The sequence below is a fragment of the Macaca fascicularis genome, chromosome 13, assembly GCF_037993035.2.
Source record: "Macaca fascicularis isolate 582-1 chromosome 13, T2T-MFA8v1.1".
Lineage (NCBI taxonomy): Eukaryota > Metazoa > Chordata > Mammalia > Primates > Cercopithecidae > Macaca > Macaca fascicularis.
In genome coordinates, this window is record NC_088387.1 from 4092796 (window position 1) to 4109766 (window position 16971).

Genomic DNA, 16971 nt, shown 5'->3' on the forward strand with positions numbered 1-16971 from the left:
GAAGGAGAGCGTGGAGAGACGGCATGGTTCAAGATGAATGGAGAGTCCTGAGGCAGGGCAGAAGGATGCTGAGGAGAAAATGAGGAGAGTGGGGAAACAAAATCTCCCTGATTTCACAGTGCTCCTGCAAAAATCCTCAGCCTCCTGAAAGAAGTAGGGAGGGGAAAAACCTGAAGGGACTGAAGAGCCACTCTGTGAACCTGAGATGGAAATACCACTGCTTTCAGGTATGATAACATCTAAGGCACCGCTATAAAAGCTGGGCACGGGGAGGCTGATCCGGCCCATTAAGATGCTCCCCTCCCACTATGATGGTTTGTAGAAGTGGGTTTAGTTCCATTTCAGAGCCTATTTAGGAATATGGTCCCCCACAGGGTACAGAGGGTTGCAAGTAAAAAATTAAACCTGACCATCATAGTCATGTCAAATGTTTACACACTCAAGAAGAAACTATTTTATTCCTTGTTTAGAAATTGGAGTCTACCCTTAAAGCTCTGCAGCCTGGGGAAGTTTCTCTCAGCCCTCTCCCAAGAATCTTCGTGCTCTGAATTACTATTTAATTTTCCCCTTTCTACTTTAAAGTAGAAATAGCAATGGTTTTTATTGGTACCTTCTAATGTTTTTATAGGAGGCACCTAAATCTTCCACATAGATACTCATCACAGCTCTAAAAGGTTCCATCACTTTTTGGAGGTTGATGCTAATTTTTCTTTTTATATTTTCACAAAGAAAACACAGTTAAGAAGGTTTTATTAATATTTATAGCCCTTGTTCTTCTGATCCATGACAAACGGCAAAAAGGTAAGAATCTGACCACGTCCAATCCATAAAACCCCTTTCCCTGTGATTTACAGGTGGTCACACTTCCCAGGCGGTGAGTGGCCCTGTCCAGTGACTGCCCTGGCTGACCCCGAGGGAGACCTGAGCCATAGGTTATTTCCTGTCAGTGATGTTTACAGCATACTTGGAAATTTCTGGAAGTCAAGATAGAGATTTGGGAGCAATGAAAGTTGATGTTTCTGTACTTCAAAGGAAGCTGTGTAATTAGGACACTGTGAGGTGGGGAAAGCATGGGGAAAATGTGGAGCCCAAGGCCCACAGCCTCCTCCTGTCCAGCACCTGGCTTGGGGCTCTGCAGGAGGGAGGAGACCTGCAGCAGTGTGACAGGGACGGTGCCAGGACTTGCTATCATCCTGGAGACAAAAGTGGGCAGAGGAGGGGCCTGAGCCAGGTAGCGCTTACCTCAGGGCTGGAGAAGTGGGGGGGCTTGCTGCCCTCACTCTCGCTGGAGCTGCTCTCGGTCTCCGAGTCAGATCCTGAGCTGCTCTCTGAGTCGCTGGAGGAGCTGCTGCTGCCGCTGCTGCTGCTGCTGCTGCTGCCCTTGCTGGAAGGCACTGAGGTTCTGCAGTTGGGCTGCTGGACCACGGTGCTGCCAGCCCACGAGACCCCCGGGAAGGAGAGGGAAGGAAAGCCAAGTGAGCAAACAGGAAAACACCACCAAGCTGTCATGCACCCCAAGGAGGGAGGAGGCACGCAGCCTACACATCTGTCAACCATGACCTGGAACTCAAAGAGCAGGCATCGAGGTCAAAGTCATCCTAAAGGTTAAAGCAACTCATATATAGAAGTAAAATCGGGAGTGAAGTTGGTGCCCCTTGGTAGTCGGGCACTGGTTATTCGTGTGGCCATTTTGGAAGGGAAGGTGGTGTAACATTCAAATGGCTGTTTCTATTTTGCTGCTGTTCTGGGAATGGCTTTTAAAATGCATCCCCAAATCCAATCATCTACAAAAATGCAAGGAAATCCAAAAAGCTTGAACTATTTTGCAAAGCATGAAAATGACTGCTTTATTTTTGCCCTAGAGGAAAATGCAGCATGATGGCAGGGATTAGGCAGAGGGCTGTCAGGAAGGGCATGGCATTCTGCTCTGAGCTTTCATGGCCTGCTGGAAGGTTCCAGAGACCGAGGGACTGTCCAAGTTCATGTCTTGCTTCCTCCCTTTTCCCACCTGTAGTTGAGTGCTGTAGCGATTACAGGTGCTGGGATGTTGTTATAAACTGTAACCTTCCTTTGAGCGCTTTCCTGGAGAACTGAAGATCCCTCGCTGACACACTTTTGTATATTCTGGGCTTTACAATTCAATCCCAGTGCTGTGGCTTATAGGAACTGCATTTCACATTTATACTTGATGTTTACATCCATGCTGAAATTTGCCAGAAAGTCATTACATACTCAAAGATAACAAGAAAAATTGACTGATGCTTTCCAATAGTAATTCATTAACCATAAAAATTCAAATAGCATACATCCACCCAGAATGTGTTCGAGCAAAAAAGAAAATTTCAGTCCTCACATAATATTCAACATCTTCAACGTCCTTTATTAACAAAATCGAAAGACACCATAATGTGTTCTTTTGAGGTCAAGCTCTAAATACCAAAAATGCCAGTCACTCTTGTATGTTGAGTCAGCAAATACCCGCTTGCTTCCACCTATGACCAGCGCTTCTATAGGACCGAGCATCAGTGAAGGCCAGGGGCCAGGGAGCTTGTGGGGGTTGATGGTCTCAAGTGCAAAGCAGCCTGGACACAATAAAGGACTCCTTTTACCCATCCCTTAAATCTTTGATACATGCTTTGCCCCACGAGGACTTTCATGAATCCTGGGTATGGGGGTGGGGATGGAGGCAACACTCACTGCAGCTTTGTTTCTATAAAAACCGCCAGACAAGAAACTATCTTGCAGGATAGCTAAAAATAAAAGCACCTCTTGGAACGGCAGGGTTAGGGGAACTAGAGTTTGGATATAACTTTCCCCAGTGGGGTTTTCATTTCTTTCACCAATGTTGCCGCCCATACTGATTGTCTGGCAAAATTCTTCAGCATCAGACAACATCTGCACGTTCATGCCTTGCCTGAGCTGCAGCACTTTCTTTTCCAGCCTGTTGTTATTTGTGTCTAGAATTGAGTGAGGGATCCTGGATCTTAAGACAGAGTAGGGCAAGGGACAGTTAGAGCTCAGGGGCCGTAATATTTCTTTCCTTCCTTATGAACAAAAATCCGTCTTTCCTGTTGGCTGAATCTAGATGGTTACTATCAATGGAATCACAAAAAAAAAGACGATTGAATTCTGACTGAACATGAACATCTGGGATCCAGGTTAATAGTTTGTAGAACCTGACAGAAACAAGCAATGGGGAATATTTAATAAATGGTGCTGGGAGAACTGGCTAGCCATATGCAAAAGATTGAAACTGGACCCCTTCCTTACACCATATACAAAAATCAACTCAAGATAGATTAAAGACTTAAATTTACAAACTAAAACTGTAAACCCCTGCAAGACAACCTAGGCAACATCATTCAGGACACATGAATGGGCACAGATTTCATGACAAAGACGTCAAAAGCAATTGCAACAAAAGCAAAACTTGACAAATGAGATCTAATTAAACTAAAGAGCTTCTGCACAGCAAAAGAAACTGTCAACAGAGTAAACAGACAACCTACAGAATGGGAGGAAATTTTTGCAAACTATGCATTTGACAAAGCTCTAATATCCAGCATTTATAAGGAACTTAAACAAATTTACAAGAAAAAAAAACTTATTAAAAAGTGGGCAAAGGACATGAACAGACACTTTTCAAAAGAAGACATACATGCGGCCAACAAGCATACAAAAAAAAGCTCAACATCACTGATCATCAGAGAAATGCAAATCAAAACCACAATGAGATACCATCTCACACCAATCAGAATGACTATTATGTAAAAGTCCAAAAAAAACAGGTGTTGGCGAGGTTGTGGAGAAAAAGGAACCCTTAGACACTGCTGGTAGAAGTGTACATTAGTTCAACCATCGTGGAAGACAGTGTGGTGATTCCTCAAAGACCTAAAGATAGAAACATCATTCAACCCAGCCATCCCATTACTGGGTATAAACCCAAAGGAATACAGATCATTCTGTCATAAAGACACATGCACACGTATGTTCACTGCAACACTATTCACAATAGCAAAAACACAGAATTAACTCAAATGCCCATCAATGACAGACTGGATAAAGAAAATGTGGTACACATATACCATGAAATACAATGCAACCATTAAAAAAAAAAAAGATTATATCCTTTGCAGGGACATGGATGGAGCTGAAGGCCATTATCCTTACCAAACTAACACAGGAATGGAAAAACCAAATACTGCGTGTTCTCACTTATAAGTGGGAGCTAAATGATGAGAACACATGGACACTGAGAAGGGAACTACACACCCTGGGGCCTATTGGAGGGTGGAAGATGGGAGGAGGGCGATGGTCAGGAAAAATAAACTAATGGGTACTAGGCTTAATACCTGGATGATGAAATAATCTGTACAACAAACCCCCATGGCACATTTACCTATGTAACAAACCCGCACATCCTGCACATGTGCCCCTTAACTTAAAAAAATAGTTTTTTGGTAGGTCCCAAAACACCCCAGACACTGGGGGGGAAACACACAAAAATAAACAAAAAAGCAAAACAACACATGGCTCAAAAGCTTCCCTGTTAAAAGGATGGGGTTGGGGGACACAGATGTGGAGGAAAGATATGTGTTTCTCTGCCACCCTCTGGAGTGACATCTGCCAACGATTAGCAAATGAAGATGAATAAAGAACATTCTGATCGGTGATCAAAACCATTGGACACCATAGAAAAACCAATCAGTCCATTCCATCTGCTTGCACTCAACAAAAAAACATGCGATGCTGGTTCTGTGTGCTCTGGCCTTTGTGTGTACAGCACAGGCAGCGAGGTGTGTGGGATTCCTTGTGGCGTGCACCCCAAAGTGACTGTCTTTTGAAAAGCGGCACTTCAACTTCTTGGAAAGTGCCCATTCGATAGTCACCACGCTGCCCGCCTTTAATGGCTTCGGTCCTGAAGTGATGAGGCACACTAGCCCAAGGAGGCAGCATCTCCGATCTGAATTACATTGGCAGAAAAACCTTATACTTTGATGTTTTCCTTTCTTAAATTACGAAATTCACTTAAAATGACAGCTTTACTGGCATAACTATTATCTGTTTCTAAAACAGCCGAGAGAGCCAAGAGTTTAGGTTTTTCTTCATACTTTACTTGTAAGGGTTGTGCAATTTACGATGTCTGGATTAAATATATTCACGTTTCAATGGTCCCGGTAGAGAGTATGTATTATAATCTAGAAACAGTCATAGCAAAGATGGGGGCAGACTTTCCTGCGATGGTGCTAGTAGCTCCAGTTGTGGGATCAAGATCACTCTCCCCACTTCCACGAAGGCAGCTCCTTGGGGGTCAGCTGACCATTCTGGCCTCAGTGTAGTGACTGCTCCCACCACGGGTGCTTGCAGCTGCTTTACCCACCGTGGGGCTGCTGCAACAGCGAGGGTGGCAGAGCCAAGATGAGGAAGCCAGGAATGGACTTCCCTGCAGACAAGTACCAGTGAAAGGACGGACTCGGCTGAGTCACATACACACACATATACACACATCTCTAGAATTTGTTGTTGCCCAGGCTGGAGTGCAGTGGCGATCATGGCTCCCTGCAGCCTCAAACTCCTGGGCTCAGGCAATCATCCCTCCTCAGCCTCCCGAGTAGCTGGAACTACAGGCATGTACCACCACACCCGGCTAATTTTTCTATTTTTTATAAAGACAGGATCTTTCTATGTTGTCTAGGCTAGTCCTGAACTCCCGGCTTCAAGCAATCCTTCCACCTCAGCCTCCCAAAGTGCTGGGATTACAGGTATGAGCCGCTGCACCCGGCCTAGGCTTTATATATTTAAAATTGCAAACTGAAAATTTTGGTGTGCCAATTGGTTGTCATGTTTACGTACCAAAGATGCCTAAAAAAATTAACTTAAGCCTGGGCAACATAGTGAGACCCTGTCTCTACCAAACCCCTGCCCCCCACCCCAAAAAAACCAACAAATTAGCTGGGTGTGCTGGCATGTGCCTGTGGTCCCAGCTACTCAGGATTACTTGAGCCTGGGAGGTCAAGGCTGCAGTAAACCATGATTGTGCCACGCACCCCAGTCTGGGTGACAGAGCAAGGCCCTGTCAAAAAAAAAATATATTATAGTGGATTTTTTCCTGAAATGATAACGCGGATTGGTTGACATGATGACACAAACTTGGACAATTTTTAGCATACTACCTACCAAGTTCTTGGACCCAGTGCCATCTCATGAACATGGTGCCATTTGACAGCAGCCGTAAAACATTACTGAGATCATGGAATAAAAGTCTTTGTGTCACCAAAGCTCAGCACAGTGCCTGGCACATAACAGGCGTTCATGTGTGATTACTGAATGAAAAAGTAAAGAGAAAAAATCCATCATTGGGTTAATGAGTTTTTTTTTTCATTAAAAAAAAGTTTGAATCTTTTGAAAAGGTTATACTGTCAGTTTTCCAATTAAAAAATATTTGAGAGTACTTCAGCAACCTTTAAGACAGACTTCTTCCTTTCTGAGAATATTTCTTTAAATGTCCTCTTAAGTTTCATCTGCTATAATTTAAGCACAGTTCCCTCTCGGATGGTTTGTTTACTTTTTGCATTTTGATTTCATGAAATGTTTGACTGGTTTTGTGAGTGGTCAGAGCCAAATACACCTTTGAGAGAGGTCCAGCTTTCTCTAAATGATCTGCTTGGTGTGTTTCTTCCTATGGCTGCAGTGACACCTTCCTTTTGGAATCCAGCCTTGGCTAAGTCTGAATGCAGACTGTAAAGTAAAAGACCTGGAGGCCGGGCGCGGTGGCTCATGCCTGTAATCTCAGCACTTAAGGAGGCCAAGGTGGGCAGATCACGAGGTCAAGAGTTTGAGACCAGCCCAGCCAACATAGTAAAACCCCGTCTCTACTAAAAATATAAAAAATTAGCTGGGTGTGCTGGCGGGCGCCTATAATCCCAGCAACTCAGGAGGCTGAGGCAGGAGAACTGCTTGAACCTGGGAGGCGGAGGTTGCAGTGAGCTGAGATTGTGCCACTGCACTCCAGCCCGGGTGACAATGTGAGACTCCGTCTCAAAAACAAAAAAACAAAAAAACAACAACAAAAAAACAAAACAAAAAATAACCCAAAAGATTTGGAACCCAAATGACAAAACCTTGGATCTCACAGTCAAGGGTGCTCCTGCCTGCCAAGTGTATTGTGGGGCCTGAAGACATATCCAAAATTGTCCACACACTTTTAACTGACAGGTAACTTAGAGGCTCTCTGCCTGGTTGGTGCTGTGTGGACAGCTGTGGTGCCCACACCGCACCACACATGCTGTGGACACTCCACTGGGATTGACTGAATAATAATGTTTCCTCCTCCTCATTCAACACTCTGAGAACACATGCTTGATATCCAAACCGTAACCAGTGTCCTGGCAACAGCAATCCTTTATTAATAGCATCACTATTGATATCAATTCATCTAACATCATACCACATAAGTAAAAATGGTAAATGCGGGCTTCAGGAGGTTTGCTATTGCTAGAGTTATCGTCCAAAAAAAAAAAAAAACAAAAAAAAACCAAAAAAAAACCCAACTGGCAGGCTGTTGCTTCTATCCTGAAATGTAATTGTTTGTTCTGCAATACTTCCAAGAATGATTTCTCTATAAAACTTGGCTTTTGAAGCTCTTCAGGGTCTGGTCTCAACCAGATTTCCAGCTTCACCTCAGTGGGTTTATCCCTAAACCTTGGCAATAATACATTTCTCAGCATCTGGACAGGCTGGGTCTGTTTCGAGCAGGGTGTCCTTGCACATGCTATTTTCTGTGCCAGAAGGTCCTTTTTCTCTTTTTCCTTTGAGTTACTGTTACCTCCTACTCCTGCAGGACTAAGCGGCTATGTTTCCCTACTCTGTAAAGGTTTTCCCAGCTCCCCCAGGCACCAGTGATGTTTCCTCCCCAGTCCCTCCAGCACATTGCCCACTTCTCTATTGCAGCCCTTGCCACATTAAGGATTGGAATCATCTAATTTATTCATGCAATGTATTTTTTTCTGTTCCCTTGGGAATTGTAGGAGTTCTTAAAGCTGGTAACTTTAGAACGCTACCATTTACATGTGTATCAGGTTGAAAACTGAGAACCCACAGGGGCCACACAAGTAGCATCCATGAGGGAAGTGTTCAGGTATAAGCAAAACAAACGTGTAACATGTGATTATAAATGTCAGCGGACCCTCAGCTCCCCAGCTGGGGCGAAGGAACCAAACTGGAGAATCCCACTAGGTCGAATGCTGCTTCTCCAGGCCAGCCTATCTCTGTACCTGGAGACAAGAACTCATTATTATCAAATCTTTTGATTTTTTTCACATGAAGTCCCAAATCCTTAGGTTTATATCAGATCTCCTGATTTTAAAATGCTGGTGACTAATTTGAAAAGTTTTAACAATGAAAAGTTTCATTGTATTTTAGCAATGAAACATATCTGCGGGTAGGACAAGGCCGGTGAGGCACTATTCTGAGACCTCTCATCTACGTCCCATTATTACACATTTTGAGATGGCTCAGTATAAAATAGAAAAATATAGAGACCCCAACCAGGAGAAGTTTTACCCACTCAGGAATCTACACTAGTAGGGCCAGGGACAAACAACGGGTGAACCAAATACTTTTACTTCCTCAGCCCACCCTTTTTCTTCTGAAAGTGAAAGCAAGTTTATTAAGAAAGTAAAGGAATAAAAGAATGGCTACTCCATAGAGCAGTTACCAAATATCTTTCTTTTTCTTTTTCTTTTACCTTAGGAATATTTTTTTTTTTTTTGGGACAGAGTCTTGCTCTGTCCCCCAGGCTGGAGTGCAGTGGTGCAATCTCGGCTCACTGCAAGCTCCGCCTCCCGGGTTCACGCCATTCTCCTGCCTCAGCCTCCCGAGTAGCTGGGACTACAGGCGCCGCCACCGCGCCCGGCTAATTTTTTTGTATTTTTAGTAGAGACGGGGTTTCACCGTGTTAGCCAGAATGGTCTCGATCTCCTGACCTTGTGATCCGCCTATCTTGGCTTCCCAAAGTGCTGGGATTACAGGCGTGAGCCACCGTGCCCAGCCAAATTTGGCATTTTTAAAGCCATTATGAGTTTGAATACTTTCTGGATAATTTCCAGCCTCACTCTCCTTCTCTTGTCCTTCTGAAACTCTGATGACAACCATGTAAGATCTTTTCTTATAGTCCTGCAGGTCCCCAGGGCTCTGTCCTTCCCTACCCCCCAGTCTGTTTATTCTCTGTTGTTCCTATCAGGCAATTTCTCTTGTTCCATCTTCAGGTTCACTAATTCTCCCCGTGTTCTCTTCATTCTGTGGTTGAGCTCATCCACTGAGTTTTTCAAATTTTGCTTATTGAATTTTTCAGTTCTAAAATTTCTATTTGCCTTTTCCTTGTATTTTCTTTATCATTGTGGTGAGACCCCCTACTTTTTCAGTTGTCTCAAGCTTGTTTTTAATTGCTTATTGAAGCATTTTATGATGGCTGCTTTAAAATGCTTGTCAGATAATTACAACATCGGTGTTGGTCTCAGTATTCACATCTGTGGATTGTCTTTTCTCGTTCAAGTTGAGATTTTCCAGGTTCTTGGTATGACGAGTGATTTTCTATTGTATTCTGAACATTTTTGGTATGATAATACGTTGATTTTTTAAAATATGGCTTGTTTTTGCAGGCCTCCACTAATGCCATGTTGGCAGGTGTAGGGAGGAGTGTCTCCCTACAGTTGTGCAAAGGTGGACGTTTAAGCTCCCCCCACTCAGGCTTTGCTCATGGGGATGGGGACCACAGTTGTTTTTTTTTTTCTCCCCCATGGTATTTGTCTGGAATAGGGTGGTTATTGTCTAAAAGTTTTCCACGGTGGTTCACACCTGTAATCTCAACACTTTGGGGAGGTCGAGGCGGGTGGATCACCTAAGGTCAGGAGTTCGAGACCAGCCTGGCCAACATGGTAAAACCCCGTCTCTACTAAAAATACATAAATTAGCTGGGCGTGGTGGTACGTGCCTATAATCCCAGCTACTCGGGAGGCTGAGGCAGGAGAATCGCTTGAACCCGGGAGGCAGAGGTTGCAGTGAGCCGAGATTGTGCCACTGCACTCCAGTCTGGGCAACAGAGAGCGACTCCGTCTAAAAAAAAAAGAAAAAAAATGTTCATCTCGCTAGGATATGCATTTCCTGACCCTTTGGTTACAGGGAACTGGCTTTCCTGTGGCTTCTGTCTGTGCCTGCTGCCAGGTTGCTGGCTTCTCCAGCATCTACTCTGTGCTATATAAGGAAAAAAGGAAACCCAGGAAAGTCACCACCATGTCTTTTCCTCGGGCCCGAAGGCCCGAGCTGATTTGCCTTCTCCCTGCCTCTCAGCCTTGTTATGTTTGTTTTATATGTAACATCCATGGAGTTTAGCTGTACTTAGCAGGAGGCGGAGGAAAAAGGGCATTCACATCTTGTCCCAGAACAGGCAACCACCACTTGGTATTTAGCCAGTAGAAAGGAACCCTCTCTCAATACTTCCAACCTCCAGCTCTGGTTAATTATCTCAGAAGCTGATGAATGAAACAATTACAAAAGTGTCTGCTATAGTTCCTGCCCATTTTATCACCTCGTCAAATTAGGCATTAATTCATTCATTTTAAAACTGCTATTATGAGAATTAAGCTCAGATTTCACAAGGGTGTATACCAAACCTGAAAAGGACATGTTACCAAGAATGTACACAGCCTCGTGAGAAAAATGACTCAAATGAAATGAGGCTGTAAAAATGTTAAGGATAGAAAGTCGAGTGCTTTAAATGTTATGTTCATAGTGAAAAATTCTCTCAATAGATTTGTGGGGAAATGGGCTTTCCAGGATTCCAGTTAGCTGGGGACAGAGAAACGGATAGAATATCTAAGGGTTGACTTTGCTTTTTCCCTGGGAGAGGATAGGGTTTTGCTGATGCTGGGTTTTGCTGAAGATTGAGTTAGAGCCTCTTGGGGCACCTGGGATCTGAGCTGGTGCACGGCACACCTGTTCCAGCTCTGTGGGAGCACCTCTGCCTCAGCCGTTCCTGTGACCTTGGCTGAAGAAGCCGAGGACCTCATCTAAACTCAGAGGGTGTAAGTGTGTGGTCTTTCCCCGCCAGTGTGTGGATTACAAAGCAGCATGATCACAGTTATATAAAAATACACACACAGAGGAAAAACATGCTGAAAGGATATTCAAATGTTAACTGTGGGTGTTTTTGGATGATGGAAATATGGGGATTAAACGGTTTTTGAACTTTTCTATATTTTCAAAATTTTATTGTCTTTTCACCAGTAAAATACATGTCACCATTTTCAAGTCTATGTGATTGTGGAAAATGACTATGCATGTATTCCTGAATGTCGCTTGCTAGCATTTTGTTTAGGAGTTTAGGGGGTTGATATTCACAGGTGAACTAAATATTTACATTGACATATTTTACATTTTGGGGGAGATTTTTGACAGCTTTGTATCATGATGGTTTTAGCTTAAAAGAATCAATTGGATAGTGTTTTACCTTTTCATAGTGTTCTGGGAAATGTTAAGTAATATGAAAGTTACCTGTTCTTTGAACGTTTAAAATCATTTGTCACCTATAAAATCATCTAATCTCAGAACCTTTAAGAATGGCAATTCTCTGATATCTTTCACAATTTATTATTTGGTTATTGGCCATTAATTCTTGTGTCAATTTTTAAATTTTTTTCCCAAAAGATTCTATTTAATTTATATTTTCAACTTTATTACCACAAAAGTTATATAATATTCTCTTATAATAAAAGCATGGCGTCTATTATATTACTTCTTTTAAAATTTTTCCTGTTTCTTGTTTCTTCATTATATTTGCCAAAAGTTTTCTAGAAACAGCTTTTGACTGATATACCATAATAACTCTAGTGTTTTCTGGCTTTGCTGCTACATTTTTCATGTTTATGTATAATACTTTTACAAACTTTTTGAGTTGAAGGCTTGTTTCAGCTATGTTTACTCTTCCTTAATAATAGCAGCCTCTGCGACTATCATTCTGCCTGAGTATACCCATGGTTGCAGGCGATCATCCTTGTTATGTTCTGTTTTTATTTTCCTTACTTTCTAAATAGATCATCGAAGTCATTTTTAAGTCTTGTTTGATCAAATAGTCATTTAGAAAAATGCTTTTCAATACCTGATGACATTTCAGTGGGATAAACATTATACTTAATTCCAAAAATAAACAGGATGGGAATGTGTAATAGCTTAGCACATGTGGAAACCTCAGTGGTCAGTGGCTTCAGCCTGGGGCAGGAACCTTGGAGCTGTTTTGAGCCGATTTGGACAAGGTGAGAGGAGGGACAGGCAGCACAGCTCATTAACTCTGAACCAGGAGTAGGATGGGAGTAGGGAATGGCCTGGGGAAGGGATTAGGCCATAAAGAAGACTTATGCACCACTGTGATATCCCGAAGGGCCCTGAAACCTTCTACTGGCCTTAGGGAACAATAAAAGTCAACAGAACCTGCCACATTTAGCTGAGGAGAAACTCAGTAATATAGGAGGTCCATAAACTTGGACATAAATTAAGTCTCATATTTCACTGCGGATGCTATTGTAGCATCTGGAACTCTTTCAGTTACAAACCAAAGAATTCAGAGATCCTCCTGACCAGCCCATTAGGCCATTTACACAGACGTATCAGAGAGTGAGGTGCTGAGGCCCAACTTCCAATTTCAGAAGAGTGCTGAGACACAAGGCTTGAACCCCAATTTGAGATACCAGAGAGACAGATGTCATCTTGTGGGGTCCTAGTTACTTCCTGGGTTTGTACCCTTTATGACATAAAATGTCACAGGTGACAATAAGCCATTAGTTCTTAACCAGCTGCCGGATCCTCTGCTCTCTTGCTTAGAGGGCCGCTGTGACTTGGGGACTCTGTCCCAACACTCGAAACATTTCTTAGTATGGAATTCCTGAGTTTACAGCATCACTACCTGACTACTGACATTTGCTAAGAAATACAATTTCTTTTGTTCAGGGTTCAGCCCTGCTTTTGGATTTATCAGCTTTTCTTTTTCAGATGGGTGAAGAACGTTCTCCTGTAGATGAACCAAGACAAAAAAGCTATGCTTGGAGCTCTGGGTCATATTGGGAACAAAGTTTTACTTTCAGTTGAATAAAGATGCACGGGTAGCCCCACCAAAGAGAAAGGCATTTCACAAATAAAGAAAAAACACAATAATGTACAGACATGCATTGGTTCCCAAAGATTCGTGGGCTTGAAAGTTCTTCTGACTATAATGGAATAACATATTTATTTAATACTGAAAGTCCATCAGAGAACAGTTTCCATACAGCCGTCTTCTCTGGACCCAAGGCTTTGAATGGGGTAGAGTCCTCTAGCCTGTCCTTCGGACGGAAGTGTCTTTGGAGATCTGTACATGTCACTGGGCAGCATGGAAATGGCTACGGATCTTTTTATGTCTGAACATGAATTAGGCTGGGAGTCCAGATGGCGGAGGGCCCTGGAGGACGCCAGGCTTGTCCCCTGTAAAAGCCTTCTCTGAAAGCCCTGTGTTGGCTTGGCCAGGCCCCCTCTGCACCACACAGCTTGGCAAGACCAGTTTGCAGCTGCATTTCCCGCCTGTCCTGGGCCCTGTTTGAGAGACTGTGACAAGCAGCAGCTGCCTTCTGGTGATACAAACTTGCCTCCCCCTCTTTCAGGCGGGTGATACCACTAGAGACACTGAGTTGAAAAGCCCTTCTTGGCCCAGAGAGAAGCTCAAGCAGGGAATTCAACATCCTTCCTTGACAACTGGGATGGGAGCTGCCATGTGGCCTGGGCCCAGCCATGAGAAAGCTGAGAACATCCACTTGGACAACTTCTCCCCTGGCAGAGGGAGCTGAACGCGTGGACGGAGTGACGGCCATCTGGTGGGCGTGTGGGAGCCAGGGTGCATGGGATGGGAGGCGCTGCCTCTTCGGAGGTTAAGCTGACCGGCTGGTGGGTGGGATGGCCATGCCAGGGGTTGGGGGCCATTGCCCTCCAGCTGCCAAGAGTGAGCAGGCTGCCCCAGACGAGCGAACAACCTCGGCAGTGCTTCATCTGACCTGCTGGCAGGACACGGCTTCCGCATGCTTCCGACTTCCTCTGCGTGCTTTCCCTGCCTCTGCAGCTGCTGGATGTGGGCAGGGAAGCTCCCACGCGATGGCTTTTCAGGCACCAGGTCTATGGGGAAATGCTGGGAGATTCTGGGCTACAAGAATTGCCCGACACTCTGAGCTTCCTTCTAGCCCTGTCCTTGGGCGTTAGATTCCCAGGGACAGCTTATAGAGGTGAAAGCATGTTGAGGGCACCTCTGTAAACCCATCTGCTCCCTACTTCAATCCTGGAAGAGAGAGGCTGTACTGTGAGGCACACTTCTTTTACCCCAAGCAATGGGAGCGTTTTAAGGCAATATAACCCATTAGAGATCCTGCCACCCATATACTTATTTATAATAGTCCTTCCATTTATTCAGATATATTTTCAGTTCAAGGAGGCCTTTGGATAGCGCGGCCTCAAACTGCCATCCTCATGGAAACTCCATAATCCATATGGCAGTAACACTTTACCAGAGTTCTTTTTTTTTTTTTTTTTTTTAACAGCTTCATTAAGATATAATTTACATACCACCCATTTCAAGTATATAATTCAATGTATTTTATAATCTTCATAGGATTATACAACTACCACCATGATCTAATTTTAAAACATTTTTTATCCTCCTTAAAAGAAAACAGCACTTTGGGAGGCCGAGGCGGGTGGATCATCTGAGATCAGGAGTTCGAGACCAGCCTGACCCATATGGTGAAACCCCGTCTCTACTAAAAATACAAAAAAATTAGCCAGGCGTGGTGGCAGGCGCCTGTAGTCCCAGCTACTCAGGAGGCTGAGACAGGAGAATCGCTTGAACCTGGGAGGCAGAGGTTGCAGTGAGCGGAGATTGCGCCACTACACTCCAGTCTGGGAGACAGAGCAAGACTCTTGTCTCAAAAAAAAAAAAAAAAAAAAAAAAAAAAAAAAAAAAAAAAAAAAAAAAAAGGAAAAGAAAAGAAAAGAAACTGTGTATCCATTAGCAGTCAACTCCCATTCTTCCCACTCCAAGCTTCCCTGACCCCAGCCCTAAGCAAGCACTAATCTCCTTTCTATAGCTGTAAATTTGCCTCTTCTAGACATTTCATAGAGAGGGAATGATGTAAGTATGTGGTCTTTTGTGACTACTTCTTTCACTTAGCGTAATGTTTTAAAGGGTCATCTATACTGTAGCATGTATCAGCACTTCGCTGCTTTTCTTGGTTGAATAATATTCCATTGTATGAATATACCACATTTTGTTTATCCTTTCATTAGATGATGGACATCGGATTGTTTCCATTTTGGTCTACTATGGATAATGCCACTATGCGCATTCATGTCTAAGTTTTGTATGAACATATGTTTTCATTTCTCTTGGGTATACACATAAAAAAGGAACTGCTGGGTCCTTCGCTAACTCTGAGTTTAATCTTTTGAGAACTGTAAGACTGTTTTCCAAAGCAGTTGCACCACTTTGCATTCCCACCAGGAGTGCAGGGGGTTCTAACTTCTCCACACGCTCGTCAGCAATTGTTATTGTCCATCTTTTCGATTCTGCCCATCACGCTGGGTGTGAAGTGGTGTCTCACTGTGGTTTTGATTTGGATTTCCCCAGAGGCGAATGATATTCATTCAGTATCTTTCCATGTGCTCGTCAGCCATTTGCATATTTTCTCTGGAGAATGTGTATTCAAATCCTTTGGCCTTTTTATTAACTTGAGTTACATTAATTCTTTATATATTCTGGATACAAGTTGTTTATCTGATATACATTGTGCAAGTACTTTCTGTCTGTGGTTTGTGTTTTTACTTCCTTGATGGTATCATTTGCTACAACACAAACATTTCTAATTTTCTGGAAGTTCAGGTAACCTATATTTTTCTTTTGTCACTTGTCCTTACTTGACTCTGCTTAATAGTAACAGATGCTTAAATGTATAGGATTCTTTAACTCTGCTTAATAGTAAGAAATGCTTAAATGTATAGGATTCTTAAACTGTTTTCAAGGCATTTTTTTACAAGTCCTACCTCTGAGCCTCACAACAAACCAATGGAGTAGGAAAGTCAGCTACAGTTATGTCTACGGAAGGCAAAGCAGAGGGGTCCAGTGACTTACTTTAGGCTGCACATCAGGTTAGTGGAGGAGAGAGGCTGGAGCGCAGATCTCGGGCTCCTAATACTACCCTGTGCTTTCTCAACAAGTGGGGATAAATTTCCAGCCTTTCTGGCCCCAGTTGGATACATTAGGTCATTTTGCCCCGTGAGGCAGGATGACGCATAGTCAGACAGACCCAAGTGGACGTTTTACTGCCTCTGCTTGCTGGCTATATGACCTTTGGAAGTTACTTACCCTCTCTGCGCCTTGGCTACCTCACTGACATTAAAGGGGTAACAAAAGTGACAACCTCATAGTGTTGCTAGGTGGGTTAGATGAGAAAATGCTCATAACATTCTTTTTTTTTTTTTTTTTTTGAGACAGAGTCTTGCTCTGTCACCCAGGCTGGAGTGCAGTGGCGCGATCTTGGCTCACTGCAACCTCTGCCTCCTGGGTTCAGACGATTCTCCTGCCTCAGCTCCCTGAGAAGCTGGGATTACAGGCACCCGCCATCATACCCAGCTAATTTTTGTATTTGTAGTAGAGATGGGCTTTTGCCACGTTGGCCAGGCTGATCTCGAACTCCTGACCTCAGGTGATCTGCCTGCCTTGGCCTCCCAAAGTGCTGGGATTACAGGTGTGAGCCACCGAACCCAGACTCATAACATTCTTAACATAGTGCCTAGCACATAGCAAATGCTCAATTAATAGTTAATATTATTCTATCTATTTATTTATTTATTGAGACAGAGTCTCACTCTGTCACCCAGGCTGCAGTGCAGTGGTGCGATCTCAGC

General features: G+C 43.6%; 1 protein-coding gene across 12 annotated transcripts in view; it reads right to left on the reverse strand.

The window, feature by feature from the left end:
* AFF3 (ALF transcription elongation factor 3) overlaps positions 1-16971 on the reverse strand; it is a 617822-nt gene that overhangs the window by 57382 nt on the left and 543469 nt on the right. For all 12 annotated transcript variants that reach the window (XM_074011090.1, XM_065527510.2, XM_045368495.3 and 9 more), the window contains one exon: positions 1243-1429. In XM_074011090.1, the coding sequence (XP_073867191.1) occupies positions 1243-1429 (187 nt within the window). The remainder of the gene's footprint in view (positions 1-1242; positions 1430-16971) is intronic.